Genomic DNA, 15,762 nt, shown 5'->3' on the forward strand with positions numbered 1-15,762 from the left:
TGGGGAATAGAACTTTGTGCCAAAGGACAAATTACTGCTCTTTGGTTACAAACCTTTGAGAGCTACTTTACTTTAAATTTTATGGGTAATTACAATGTATCCAGATTGGGATAAAGGTAAAAGAAATAAGATGACAAAAACACCTACATTTAAAAATAAAATTCTCGAGAAAATTTTATTAACATTAATAATAATAAATCATTCAACCTTTTCAGTCTTTAAGAGGTTTTTGTTTTAAAGATGAAATTTATTTCAAAAGTCCTCAAATAAGCCAATCATGAATAAACTTTTATAATGAACTTCTCAAACAAATCTTTTTACTTATCTACCTTTTTTCTCGGGATGACAATAGCATTATTATAATAGTATTAAGTTTTCTTTTTTATTCAAATGAACTTTTCAGATTAATGATTATTAGCAAATCTTGATGCAAGATAAACATGATACTTTAAAATTACTTTTCAATTTCCTATGAACTATTTTAAAGTAAAAAACTATTTGGTACTAAGTGTTCTTATGTTCAAATTCTAAAAGTAATCTTTAGTCCCAGTGGAACTTGATACTCCAAGATTAAAAAATTTTTTTAATAGTATTGACATAATATATATAATTTTAATCACTAAGTTCCTCCTCATCACTGAAATATGTGCTTTTCTTTATCCTTGGGCGTCTTGAATCATCTGATGTTGAGGGACCCCCTGAACTGGGTTTCCATTTTCTTTGTTCTTCTTCAATTTTGGCTTGCTGTAATGTGGTTCGGAAAACAAACAAAACAAAATCAGGAATCTGTTTAATATTATTTACAGTCCATTGATTCAAAACATGGCAAAACATACATCACAAGTGCCAGCACTCTCTACCCTCCTAGCCCGTGCAGACAGTTCTACTCCATTAAGATGCCATTTCCCCTATCCCCAAGTTTTGTCCCAGTCTTACCATGTTAATCAAAATTATTTTAGACAAGTTCTACTAATTAACAGGCATATGAAATGAAGACTACTTGTCATCCCTGTTGGATGTGGGAATGTTACATAAAATACATTAGTTAACTAAAAGGAAAAAATAAATTGATGTATGCATTTACAATTTATCAACTACATTAAAACAAAATAAGTGGTTATATAAAATCAGGAAGTTATACACCCTTCTTCAAAAAATGTTTTGTATACTTGTATTAGGATCTTTAATGGTCAAAAATATGTTTTTGATTTGGTTTTAAAATGAAGCTTCTTTTAAAACAGTATCTGCGATTTAATGAAATCTTTTCCATTGGGCTAAATTCACTTGAATCAAACAGTTCTGTTCAATTCTATAATGAAAACAGATTAAGACAGTAAAAGTGTTGTGGGGCCCTCAAAATCTAGAAAGAACCGATAGACACTTTTCCACCACACTGTTCTAAAGACCTTAAAGAAAGAGCCTATCTCCTAAAGTTTAGGGGCAAAGGGGAAGACAGAGGTTGCCATCAGGAGATGATTAATAAAGTAAGCAAGGAATATAAAACTATTAACTCAAGGCAGCTATGGTATGGTGCCTTAGAAAAGAACTATTTAGTACCTGGAAAGCTATGGCCTGACTGAGGCTGTCAAGAGCAGGATCTTCTCCTTCATCATCACTTTCTTCTACTTCTTCACTAAATTATTAAAAAAAAAATCAGAATGCACTTAAAAAATCAGAATGCACTCAGGAAAAAGACAGAAGCTACACAATAATGTATTTGGTAAGAGTGGCTATACATACATTTCTTCTTCTGGTTCAGGAATTTTCTTTTTTTTCTTTTTCTCTTTTTTCTTTGGAGGTTCACGTTCTCCAAGCATATTTTTAGGACAGGCATAACTTAAGTGTCCACTTTCCTTTTGTTTCCCATTAAAAAGGAAAGGAGAAATATTACATTTGTTGTGTTATTAACAGAAACTTGGTGGTTTCTTAAGACTAAAATGTTTTAGAACTTAAGAAAGAATATTGTCACACAGGGGCCTCCCTGGTGGCACAGTGGTTAAGAATCCACCTTCCAATGCAGGGGACATGGGTTTGAGCCCTGGTCCGGGAAGATCCCACATGCTGCAGAGCAACTAAGCCCGTGCGCCACAACTACTGAGCCCGGGAGCCACAACTACTGAGCCTGCGAGCCACAACTACTGAAGCCCGTGTGCCTAGAGCCCACGCTCCACAACAAGAGAAGCCACTGCAATGAGAAGCCCGCGCACGACAACGAAGAGTAGCCCCCGCTCGCCGCAACTAGAGAAAGCCTGCGCACAGCAACAAAGACCCAACACAGCCATAAATAAATAAATAAATAAATAAATAAATAAAAGAATATTGTCACACAGGGAATATACACAAAGAAATTAAAACCCATTACTTTAATATTTAGAAGGAAGAGATTATGATATTATAACTCCCAATAAGGAAGTATTTTAGTCGTTTCACTAAGAGTAAAAGAAGTTTTCTTCCTTCAAACATTTTAAATCTGAAGATTCAGGATATAAAATAATTCAAAATTTAAATGGACCATCTATCTTAGTTGTAAAAATTTTAAGTTATTATGATAAAATGGGGACAAAACTATTCCTAACTACCAAGATGTTGCTGAACATTTTCTTTTAAAAACAAATGGAAAATTTAGTCTTCCTCACTTTTCCTATCAATTAATTTCATTTTGCTTCTTTCATATCTAGACTACACCTGCACTGTCCACTTATGGTAGCCACTAGCTATAATTCTCTTGTGGTTACTGAGAACCTGTCTGAATTGATACATACTGGATTGTGAGGACAGTATGAAAAAAGAATGTAAAATATTATAATTAAAAAAATTTTTAATTACATAATTCAAATGAAAATATTTTGAATTAAAATATATTAAGTTTTTACCCTGTTTACTTTTTTAATGTGGCTATTAGAACATTTATAATTAAATCTGTGGCTTGCATATGTTTGTATTTGACAGTGCTGGACTAGCCATAACATTATAATGAGCCATAACATGGTTTGAGTTGTAAAATGAGTAAAATGAGACAATGAATCTGTGTATTAGCTTACCAAAATACCTTTAGAAGTAATATGTGAGAATGAGGGTGTGCGGAGAGGCTGAGCCAGGATTAGAACAACAGAACAGAAAAATAATCATGCTTTTCAAGTATTTTTTACAAAGCATCAAATAGACTGTGTATTTTGTATACCTGGGGACATGGCTGAACCGAAGAGGTGTTATTGTTAATGAACTGCTGAGAGGATGTACTTAGAGAACCATTTTTCAAACTGTTTTTGGAATAATGGTATACCAAAAACTGTTAACATATCCTATACAAAAAAAAAAAAAAATGGGGGCAGGGGTTTAATAGTGAACTAGCTTTGGGAAAAATCAGGCTAAAATAAACGTAAACAGATTTTTGCAGGGGGATGTTTTAAGAAATATTATAATGAACTAAGTATAATATGACAAATCTATGGATCCATAAACCAAAAAGACAGATTAACAGATTCATCCAGGAGTTCTCGGATAATTTAATATTTACTGTGAATATGTGGATATATACTTATCTATCTGACCATAACAACTCCACCCTCCTTTCTTTTTTTTCTTTTTTTATGATGGATTCTGGAACACAGGTTTTGAAACATTAACTTAGGTGTCAGAATCATAAAAATTTACAGAATGTACCCAGTGCCTTGCTCTCTTTTTCCGTCCATCCATCCATTCATCCATCTATTCACCCACCCATCTGTCTGTATATGTATATATTTTTGAGGGGGAGTGAGTGGCACTGGGGAAAGGACCCCAACACATTTCCTTCTATTTTCCATATGCTCATGTAGCCAGGACAATGTCTCTCAGTAATCTTCTCTTCAGTAGAAAGCTCCCCATTAACCTCTGGATCCTGCTTTTTAGTATATATAAAGACATTTTAGAAATAGGCAGCAACAGACCCAGACTGAAATTCTCTTGATACAATTATGGGCCTTGGGCAAAGTTGTGTTGTGGCTATACACCTCTCCTAATCACCCAAAGTTTAAATGGATAACAACAGATGATGAGAACTAGATAAGAAAATCTGGATATAGTTCAGCTCCTGAACTATCAGCAGTACTAATAGGGGGGAAAACTTTTCAAAACAATATCCCATAGAGGATGGGTCATATCATAATGATTTTACTGATTTGTGATACTTAATCATTGGCAAAATATTATAGAAACACAACAATTTATGGGTCACTAAAATCTCTCGGACAATAAGGTAAGTAATTAGTCTTAAAACTTTTTAATCTAACAACTTTCAAAGGTTTGGAAACTGGAGAAAATACCACCCTATATTACCCAACTCAGGTTAACTTTACATACGACATTTCAATTGAGTTTACTTACATGAGTCTAGAGTCCCAAAGTAAAACTTTCATAACCCGATTTTAGCCATCCAGAAGTCTTGGAGAACACAAATAAAACACTGATGTGAAAAATACTTTCAAGTAAACTATGGAAAATTATACTGTTTTAGGTATACTCACCCCACATTCATAACACTTAGATTTATCAAAGTAGTTTCGTCTTCGGATGAACTCAGCTGCTCTTCCATTGTCAATAGCAATGCTTGCTTTTATCACTCTACCGAATAACTAGAACAGAGAAAAATGCAAATGCAATAGGATGTATTTCACTGAAACCTAAAACTACAGTTATTGGATCCCATTTCCTCAAACCTTCAATTCCATTTTATTTTTTAGATTATTTTAGCAATTGCCCACTTAGGTGTGACAAATTCTTTCCTGTAGAATAGACTTTTATTCCTTATATTCTACCAGTGTTTTGGGAACCCAGTACAGTTTTGACCTCTTTTTTGTAAGTTAAATACCCTCAGGACCTACTGATATCCATCAGACTTGACCATCCCCTCATCCCCACATTTTTAGCCTGGATAAACACACAGGCTTTTGGTTAAAAACCTTGTTGGGAATGAATGGCTTACCTGTTTGTTGTTTATTGCCCTGGTACAGTTTTGTGCAGAGTCTTTATCCAAAAATAAAATAAATGCAACCCCTTTACTCTTCCTGGTATCTTTATCTTTCATTATAGTAACCCTTAAAGCATAAACAAATAGCCAGTTAAAAATAATGAGGCAGCAATAAACAAAATATATGAATAAATACTTGGAAAACTCAAGTGGTCAAAAAGGGTTAATAAAACATTTACAGAGTAAGCAAGGAAATTAATATATTTGACAAATAGCTAACTCTTCAAAGTCATGGGATATCAAGAAGAATGGAAATGGGAAAGTGTGATACTGATTTCACACAAGTGAACACAGCTATGATTAGGAGTATCTGATAAATCTAACATTAATCAGAGTTGAAGGATGAAGAGATTAGAGACAATGGAATCTTGAGGAGTAAGCATAATTCCTCTTCTCTACTGACTCCCTCACTCTGCAGGAAAAACCAAAACAAAACAAAACTGAGATGTTCTCTTCTACCCAAAAAGTAAAGTGATTTACTCAAATTATTTTTTTCTAGGTGTTAGAACGTAACTATAATCTTAATATTCTTTTAAAGAATCTCCACTTCTGTGCTTCTCAGCCATACTACCCAAGGTACGTAAGTGTTAGGGAGGGTTGTAAGAGCACAGAGCCTGTTCTTTCTCCTGATGCTTTACCCATCCCTAGTCCTGTGGTCCTCGCTCATCATATGTCATTAAATACAGTTTAATAAAATATTCAACAGGTCTCTTTGGAGAAATGGCTGACTCCAAGGCTGGGATAGGGTATGTACAAGATGAACTTGGAACATCTTGCTATGTCAGAAAGGAAGTACTGGGGCTTCCCTGGTGGCACAGTGGTTGGGAATCCGCCTGCCAATGCAGGGAACACGGGTTCGAGCCCTGGTCCAGGAGGATCCCACGTGCTGCGAAGCAGCTAAGCCCGTGTGCCACAAGTACTGAGCCTGCGCTCTAGAGCCCGTGAGCCTCAACTACTGAGGCCCGTACGCCTAGAGCCCGTGCTCTGCAACAAGAGAAGCCACCACAATTAAAAGCCTGCGTACTGCAATGAAGAGTAGTCCCCGCTCGCCGCAACTAGAGAAAGCCCGCGTGCAACAACAAAGACCCAACTCAGCCAAAAATAAATAAATAAATAAATAAATAAATAAAAAAGAAAGGGAGCACTTGAAAAAAAAAGTAATGATGGGGCATGGCACAAGAACAGAGAAGCCAGTTGGAGGGCGCACCCATTGGCCAAATCTAGGACAGTCTGAGTACCAAAATAATTAAATACAGTAATGAATTATAAACCACATAAAAAAGGAATTCGTAAGTCCATACTGATAATAAATAAAAGGGGGAGAAAGGAGAGCTACTGAATGCCAAGGGATGACTGGTGAATGTATAGGGAGTGCTAGAGTTGGAAAATCACCATTTGCAACAATCATGGTACTGGATCAGGCAAGAATTATCAACAAATGCTATGTCTAAAATGAGATTTTTATGTGGAATAGGATGTTTGCATTGTCTTAAGAGTGTCTCCCACTGACTGCTTCTTAGTTGCAAAAGGGAAAAAAAGTAATTATACAGTGGAGAAGTTGGTTAACGTCTTGACTGGGTGATCAAAATTAATATCACTAATGAGGGACAGATGCATGCTGTATGAATCCAGATGTGACACCCTCAGAACACATCACCTATAGAGTATACCAGCCAAGAATACATAACCACCACATAATCATGAGGCAACATCAGGGAAACACAAAATGAGGGGAAAAAAAGATGGGTTAGAGCTATATTATTTATAAATGTTCCAGATTAAAGGAGGCTAAAAAGATAGGACAGTTAAAATAACACCGAACTCTAGACTGGATTCTGTACTAGAGGCAAAAAATTCTATGTGGGACATTATTGGGTCAACTGACAAAACTGGAACATGGATGACTGATTCAACAAAAGTACTGTATCAGGATAAATTTATGAGTTTGGTAACTGTACTGTGGTTATATAACATATAACCCTATTGTATTTGTAGGAAATACACACTGAAGTATTTAGGAGTAAAGGGTGATGATGTTCATAACAGCCTCAAATGACTCACAAAAACAAATTGTGTGTGTATGTATACACATAGATATATATAAACATACTCATATAGGTGTGTGTGTGTGTGTATACACACACACACATACATGTACACACACTGGGGAGAGAGTGCAAATGATAAAGTAAATAGGGATAAAATGTTAATAAGTGAATCTGGGCAAGGGGTATTTTGATGTTCTTCGTACTATTTTTGTAACTTATAAATTTGAAATTATTTCCAAATAGCAAAAAAAGAGACAGAGCTCTAAGACAAAGCTTAATAATTTTCTAAAAACTGAATTAACAGGAAAACAGACAAGAGAACATGAATGAATAAATAAACAGAAATTTGATTTAGTATTACATTTCACATATTAAAATTTATTTTATTTGGATTTGGGATTAGGTACCTATAGAGTCATTGGAATGAAATTGGTAAAGAGATGCCACTATATTAAGAAAAGTGATGTCTTATTTCATTAAAAAAATATAAGTTACAATAATTTAGGGGAAAATGGGCAACTAAAATGGTTTACTTTCTCAAAAGGCTGCATCTGTTTATTCATTGGGCTTAGAAGGAAGGAAGAGAAGTCAAGCACTTGATGCAGCTCAAGTTTAGGCTGGTTTTCTTCAAAGCCACACCAGTTAGCATAAACAGGAAAGTTTTTAACCAATTTTGAAAGAAGTATAAAATAAGATGTTACTTTAACTTTTTAAAAATTTCATAATGTTTGTGATGGTCAGTTAAGGTCATAAATCATTTTTCTGAAAGTACTATTTGGAAGTGTTAGCTTTCTAAGTCATACTCAGTTAATGATCTCTTTCATCTGTCCTCTCTTTTCCATTCCCACTGCTTTTTTTTCTTGTCCACGGTGGCATTATTGTTTCCATAATCTATTCTTACTGGTTCCCTTGATGTTAATTTATGCTCATATGCTAGTGGAAAAGTCTTCTACTTGAGGAATAAATAAAATCACTTATTCCTTTGCTCAAAAATCTTTGGTTCTTCAAGTTGCCTATTCTTTGGTCCAGCAATCAATATCCTTCATGATTATGGCTCCCATTTCCCTCATCTTTCACTGCTCCTCACTTGCAAACTATGAGGTCTAGCCACAAGAAGGCACTCAGTGTTCATGGAGCATGGCCTGAACTTCCCCTAAACTGGTGCCTCTGTTCATATGGCTTCTATCCGCTTTCAAATCTCAATGTTTTGCCCATTAAAATTTCACTCCTTCTTCAGGGTTCAGAATGTATCAGTTCTTAACTGGAAATAATTTCTTCTCCTTTCTTTTCTGCTTGTCTCCACTGAAATCTCTGTATAAACAATGCCTCATCTCCCCTATTCAAAAAATTTATTTTTACAGTAATAACAAATCTTTATGTTTGGATACATGTGATGGAATTTTTACTCTATTATTTGCCAGGCACCTCTCTAAGCTTTATCTATAAAATGTTCCTTTCATCTCACCTATTTTGATATAAAAATCCTCTTTAATAAGATTGTCTCTGTAACCCCTATTAATCCTACCTCAATATGTTAAAACAAAAAGACAGATACAAATGGGAAAGCAGTTTCTCAAAAGCGTGCATCCATTTGTTTGTTCATGTGGCCATTCAGTCTTTCCATTAGCCTCAAGCAAAGGTACTAAGCACTGGCAGTAGGACAGGTTTTTATCCTCAGGAAAAGGCTTACAGTCTAGAGGTGGAGAAAGACCTATAAACCAATTAAAATACATTACTTTGATAGAGGTACCTTCTATGGTAACAGAAAAATAATTACATCAAGGATTTAAAAAGACAAACCTAGGATGATTCCCACGTCTCTAGCATGGGAAAAAAGCTAGATGGTGGTACCATTTCCTGATATAAGGTAGATGATGTACTCATTTAAGCACATGAAGTGAAGCAGACACTATTCTGGGAAACCTGGGTGTCATCCATAACATCTCCTTCTCGCTCATCCAACCCTTACATACAAAGTAAGTATATCACTAAGTATTACCCATTTTCCTGCCTAATGATCTCTCAAATCTGACCAGTCTTTACCTCTCTACCTGTATCATCTTAGTCCATATTTCTCCCCTGGGCTATTGTTATATCTTTTGACTGGTCTCCCTGCATCTGCTCTTGTTCCCCTCCAATCCAATCTCTACATTGAAGCTGGATGGAATAAGCTTCTAAAAATTCAAATCATGTCACTCCCTCATTTAAAATTATTTAATGGATTCTTGGTGTCCTTAGAGGAAACTGCTTCCATCTCTGGAACTGTCTTGTGCTTTCTCCCTCTTGCTCACTCATCTGAAGTCACACTGGCCTTCTTTCTGCTTCTTGATCTCGCTTTAGTTTCTCTTGCCACAGGGCCTTTGCACAAGCAAGTCCCTCTACCTGAAATGTTCCTCCCATTCTTTTAACCTACTTAACTCTTACTCAGCCTCTAGGTTTCAACTCAAGGGATAATGACTTAGGTAAATCTACCCTGACTCTCTAGACTAGATCAGGTCTTCCCTGTTTACAGCTGCTTATAACTCTGTGTCTAACTTCATAGCATTCTCATGGCTTATAATTATGTATTTGTACGGAAATTCATTCAGTGATTCTGACAGGGAAAAATCAAGAAAACATAAAGGTTAAAGGAATAGGCTGGAATCAAACTATTGGATTCAAACCTTGGCTCCACTGCTAACCAGCAATATGATTTTACGTTTACTGTGTGCTTCAGTTTTGTCATTTATAATATCAGGATAATAACAGTAGCTACCTTAAAAGGTAGTTGTGAGAATTTAATGAGATAATTTATGTAAAGATATTAGAACAATGCATAGCGTATTTATGCGTTCACTGTTACATATCATCATTATTAGTGTTCTGATAATGATCACTGTTTGAAATTCTGAAGACCTAGTAGCATTTTTGATTTTTTTTTTTTTTTTTTTTGCGGTATGCAGGCCTCTCACTGTTGTGGCCCCTCCCGTTGCGGAGCACAGGCTCCGGACGCGCAGGCTCAGCGGCCATGGCTCACGGGCCCAGCCGCTCTGCGGCATGTGGGATCTTCCCGGACCGAGGCACGAACCCGTGTCCCCTGCATCGGCAGGCGGACTCTCCTCTCAACCACTGCGCCACCAGGGAAGCCCTGATTATTTTTTAATAGAGAAGTAAGTTTAAAAGAAGTTAACCTCAGGATGCAGATGAACTTCAACTGTTTAACATCCATTTATCAAAGCTAAAAGAAAAACAACTAGGCAAGATAAATATGCTCTAAATTCTTGGGATTTTAAATACGACTTTAAATTTATACCAGAACATATTATTAGTTGTAAGATAGAATAACACTATCTTGCTTTTACTTTACTTTCTCATTGACCCTGCATTGTTCAAGAGTCAACTGTGTTTGTTTTTATATTCTATTTGTTTGACAAATAATAATCCATTTATAGTATACTTGATAACACACCTCCTAGTACCTAAAATATATATTTAATCGGAGCCTTTAACTTATGTCTTATATTGGATAACAGGATCAGTTTTAGTTCTTAGTAATATGGTACAAAATTATATTATTTAAATAAGTTAGGCCGTATAAAGGAATACCATGAAATCATTAAATACAAGGATGTATCTATATAGTACATGGAAAGATATTCATGATATAATGTCAAGTTAAAAAAAAGACAACAAAATTGCATGTATAGAATTGTCTTTTAAAACTTGTCTATAGATATTTATGTATATTAAAAAATTACTGAAATATACATAAAATGTTAACAGTAATATTTTTATTTCTTTTTTATATCAAATATCTATTTTATAAAAAATAGTAAATCTACTTCCATTAAGAAAATAATGGAGAAGTAAATTCCGATAGACTTTTAAATGAAGTTTCAAAATCTGATATACTTACTTTACAACTTTGCCATACTTGGAAAATATCTGAAACAAAAGACCACATAATAATTTGCAATTTAATTTAAAATCATAAAAAAACATTAAAATTTCAGGCTGTATATACTGACCAAATTGTTTGTTGTAGTTTATGAAAATTTTTAGCCTCTGGTCTATAAGGCAAGCCCTAGAAGATATATTTTTGTAGTGACTAGCATAATACTCTTTTTTGGCTACTGGTGTCACAGGTATTTGCCTTAGTTCCTAAATTTCTGACAGAAGAGTGCATACAGAGGAAAAAAAAAACACTCTTCATGTGTGGTAGATTGAAGGCACACACATTGCACAGCTGAGTGTTCCTGTGGTATATCCATGACGACTATCAACTGCACCATAGCTCCAGAGAAACCTTGTGCTTCAACTATCAATGTTGTGGAATATCACGGTTCCTGGCCTACCCCCTCCACCCCATCAAGCAATCACTATGTCAGAAGACAAATCCTTACACACACTGTTCATAAAACAAAAAAGCTTCTATAATGAAAAATCCATTCCCATCAGTCTCCTTCTGCCCACCCTAATATGCTGGTGGTACTTTACAGTTGGCCCTTTCTTCCCTTTTATGTCTACATCTTCACTCTAAGCAATCTTATCTACTTCTACTGTTTCAGCCGGTCCTATTTATTATATAATGCTTGGTACAAAAGTCCTTCAGAATACATTAATGTATGTAATCAGTAATAATAAATGCTTGAGTTCTATAAGTTGTGTAACCATGGAACATAGTATAACTGGATGGCAGTGTTAGTAATACTGAATTCTGAAGACCAAAAAGACAGTTTTCTCTCTTTTCTTTTTTTTTGTGTGTGTGTTTCTTTTTTTTTTCCATTTTCTTCCTTTTTTTAAAAAAATTTACTTTATTGCAGTATAGTTGATTTACAATGTTGTGTTAGTTTCTGGTGTACAGCAAAGTGTATATGTATATATACACACATATACATGTATATATATATATATATATATATATACACACATACTATTTTTCATATTTTTTTTCCATTATGGTTTATTACAGAATATTGAATACAGTTCCCTGTGCTATACAGTAGGACCTTGTTGTTTATCCATTCTGTATATAATAGTTTGCATCTGCTAATCCCAAACTCCCAATCCATCCCTTCCCCACCACTTCTCCCCCTTGGCAACCACAAGTCTGTTTTCTATGGCTGTGAGTCTGTTTCCATTTTGTAGATAAGTTCATTTGTGTCATATTTTAGATTCCATATATCAGTGATATCATACAGTTATCTGTCTCTCTTTCTCACTTACTTCACTTAGTATGATAATCTCTGGGTCCATCCATGTTGCTGCAGATGGCAGTATTTCATTCTTTTCTATGGCTGAGTAGTATTCCATTGTGTGTGTGTGTGTGTGTGTGTGTGTGTGTGTGTGTGTATCTATCTATCTCACATCTTCTTTATCCATTCATTTGTTGATGGACATATAGGTTATTTCCATGTCTTGGCTATTGTGAATAGTGCTGCTATGAACATAGAGGTGCATGTATCATTTCAAATTATAGTCTTTTCTGGACATATGCCCAGCACTGGGATTGCAGGATCATATGGCAACTCTATTTTTAGCTTTTTGAGGAACCTCCATATTGTTTTCCGTAGTGGCTGCACCAATTTACATTCCCACCAAAAACGTAGGAGGGTTCCCTTTTCTCCACACCCTCTCCAGCATTTATTGTTTGTGGACTCTTTAACGATGGTCATTCTGACCAGTGTGAGGTGGTACCTCATTGTAGTTCTGATTTGCATTTCTCTAATAATTAGCTAAGTTTAGCATCTTTTCATGTGCCTATTGGCCATCTGTATGAAAGACAGTTTTCTACATAACAATTCTAATGGCTTCTCATTTCATTCAGAGTCCTTACCATTATCTATGCAAGCCCTATAAGGCACCCCTGAATGGGCTTACCTCTGATTGCCCCTCCTCTTCTCTCCACTTTATTTACTCTGTCTGCCTGAAATGCTTGTCCCCCCTAGACATCTGCATAGCTGCCTCTTACTTCCTTCATGTCTTAATCAAAAGTCACCTTCCTAAAGTAAAATTTCACCCCAACCTAACATTTAATAACCCTCCTTTCCTGCTTTATTTTTTCTCCTTAGCATCTAACACCTTAGCATTAACTTAGTATCTAACAAATAACATCATTTAAATTTTTTATATTTCAAACTGTTTCTCTATCTTGCTACATTGTGAGTGCCAAAAGGGATTTTCATTTTTGTTCACTGATGTGTACCTAGTACTTGTAAGTGGTCCTTGGCATATAGTAAGTGTTCAATAAAAAGAGATGTCTCTATTTGGATACAAGGAAGGACACTAAAGTTTGTTTTCTTCTCTGTTTGAGACTCAAGCTATCTTAATTAATTAATCGAGTACTATGTATCACCCATGCAGCATCTCTCTACTGTACTTAACATCTACCCAAAGTAGCAGAGAAAAGAGGGCACACTTGTAGATAGGACTCATGGCATTCCTTCCAGTCCCTCTCAACCACCCATCTGTAGGACAGGCACAGAAGGAAATTTTGTTCTCTGTAAGGTAACAAGGTGAAAGAAGATGCTGGAAGGGATTTTTTTCTCCTCCCATCACCCCTATCCTGAATTGAAAACAAACTTTATTAAACTGTTAAGTTTTTGCCACATATATAAATTAAGATATACTTTTAGGATTGGAGGATTAGGAAAGGGATCTGTTTTGCTTCCATCAGCCCTTCCTCCAAAACCTCCACCCCACTACCAGTTTCAAAAGCCAAGTAAACAAGCAGGAAAAATCAGCATCATTATGCTAGTAGTGGCTTCTGTGTTTATAAAAAACTTGTTATCCTCTATAAAGCACTGGGAATTCTCTTTGGAAATTACAAATGTCTAATTTTTTTCACTTACTTATGTTTACCATAGAGGTCTTTGGTATTAATGATTTAAGTGCATTGTAATGTATTTATTATGAATTTTGCCTAAGAGAACTGTTTGCTTAAGCTACATTTGTATCTCAAATAGAGAATTCAGTGGATAACAATACTAATACAAAAACTTACCCGGTATAAGTCATTGTTGGTCAGGGAAAAGGGCAGGTTGGATACATACACTGTGCTTTTACTTGGGGCCAATCCACCACTCATTTCTAAAAAACAAACAAACAAACCCAGAAGCAATCTAAACCAGGTATTCTTCATTCCAAGTAAAACCAATATTATAGGCAAGTGACAAATTTATATACTTTCCTTCTTAGTAATACTCAGGAACATTGACTCCAGCTGGGTGAATTAAGGAATTCCTTTTCTCCAGACACCACTTAAAAGAGTTTTCTGGTCTTTCTTTCAAGTAGATTCTTTACACTAACCCCTTTTAGTGATGGAATATGGCATGAATGGAGAGGTAAGTTTCAAACAGATGAAGGAAACTCTGAGGCTACTCTTAACCTCCCCTCAGGCTGAGAGCAAGAAAGTGCTTTCAGATATACCTAATACCCTTGCCTACGCACGTGAGAAAGAGCCTGGGAGCTCAGAAAGAACCTTAGCTGTTGATTTTCACTAATTTGGCTGGGTAACTTTTTGGTTATCTTAATATTTTTCTCTGGAGCGGTGCTAAGAGGAAATTTTAGCCTCACATTTTGACGATGCAAATAAAGTTCTTTCAAATCTCTAATTTTGCATATTATTGCTAAATTATGAAATGATACATTTCATTATTGGAATAGTTTTCAGTGCCCTGAAGGGTATTGACCTGTATATGTATTTTTCAGTTTACAAATATAATCTGTAATTCATTTTCATACCGTATATTTCAAAGTCAGCAAATTATCTCTGAAAATTATATCAGACTCAACCAAGTTCAAATTTTCGATTTAAAAAGTGTGTGTGGTGTATTTACGATCACAAATGTCAAAATATTGATTCTAAGGCGTGCCAGTTCGCGATGTAATGGGAAAACCGCTTGATACTTGGGATGTCTGGGGGGACAACTTCATCGACAGGTCGCTTTTTAAAAGCTTCCAACTTAAACTCCACACGTTAGCCGTTCTGGTGAGAATGGCGAGGGCAGGCAAAAGTAAAGGTCCTGGAATAAAAAGGGTGGCGGGAGAGAGGGGCAAATGTTTCCGGCAGCTGGGTCTGGGGAGGAGCCCGCAGGGAGAAAGGCCGCAGCTGGGTAGGCGTTTACCTTCAGGTGGGGCAGGCCCGGGAGACTAGAAGAGAGCGAGCCCTCAGCTCACTCGGGGCTCAACCCCGACTGTTCGTCGCCCCTTGCAGCTGCCTTGGCATCACGGGTCGTGGGACGGGTCAGGAGCCGGCGACAAGAAGTTAGCAGCAGTGCCTCTTCCAGGCTGTCCTTTGACCCAAGTCCCGGAGGCGGGCCTAGGGGCGGGCGCTTTGGTGACGTCTTTGCGCGCGCCGGAAGTGCCTCCCTGGGAGCGCTGCGCGAGTGGACGACTACGTTTACGGGGTCTCCCGGCGGCCCAGAGTCGGTGAGCGCGTTTTACCTTTCCGAGAGGTGGACGGGGATGGGCACGGGCTGCTACACCGGGGAGAGGGGAGCGCACGGGCGGGCGGGCCTTTCCGCGGCGGAACCTGGAGTCTCACGCTGCATTTGAATCGTGCACCGATTCTGCGCCTGCGGTTGAGGGTGGAGAGACGCAGCGGAGTTTGGAATAAAGTGTTGAGTCTGTTGATACAGGTTCGCTTCTCTTTAGCATCGTAATATGCAAAAAGAGGACTGAACTAGGTGACTTAAATGAGCCGAGGTCAGTTAGTAAGTCGGTAAA

At 36.6% G+C, this 15,762-nt stretch overlaps 1 protein-coding gene across 2 annotated transcripts; it reads right to left on the reverse strand.

Moving 5' to 3' along the window:
• Window positions 1–207: 207 nt before the first annotated feature.
• Window positions 208–15,318, reverse strand: ZCRB1 (zinc finger CCHC-type and RNA binding motif containing 1). Of its 2 annotated transcripts, XM_079715658.1 has the most exons (8): window positions 15,162–15,318; window positions 14,039–14,124; window positions 10,952–10,980; window positions 4,964–5,075; window positions 4,506–4,613; window positions 1,741–1,853; window positions 1,558–1,633; window positions 208–744 (listed from the first exon to the last, which is right to left on the reverse strand). In XM_079715658.1, the coding sequence occupies exons 2-8, from the start codon at window positions 14,120–14,122 to the stop codon at window positions 613–615; spliced, it is 654 nt and encodes a 217-aa protein (XP_079571784.1). In that variant the 5' UTR covers window positions 14,123–14,124; window positions 15,162–15,318; the 3' UTR covers window positions 208–612. The 2 variants fall into 2 exon arrangements, with proteins under 2 accessions (XP_079571784.1, XP_079571785.1); XM_079715659.1 differs by lacking the exon at window positions 14,039–14,124 and having other exon boundaries at window positions 210–744.
• Window positions 15,319–15,762: the final 444 nt, after the last annotated feature.

Source organism: Hyperoodon ampullatus (assembly GCF_949752795.1).
Source record: "Hyperoodon ampullatus genome assembly, chromosome: 11".
In the NCBI taxonomy this organism is placed as follows: Eukaryota; Metazoa; Chordata; class Mammalia; order Artiodactyla; family Ziphiidae; genus Hyperoodon; species Hyperoodon ampullatus.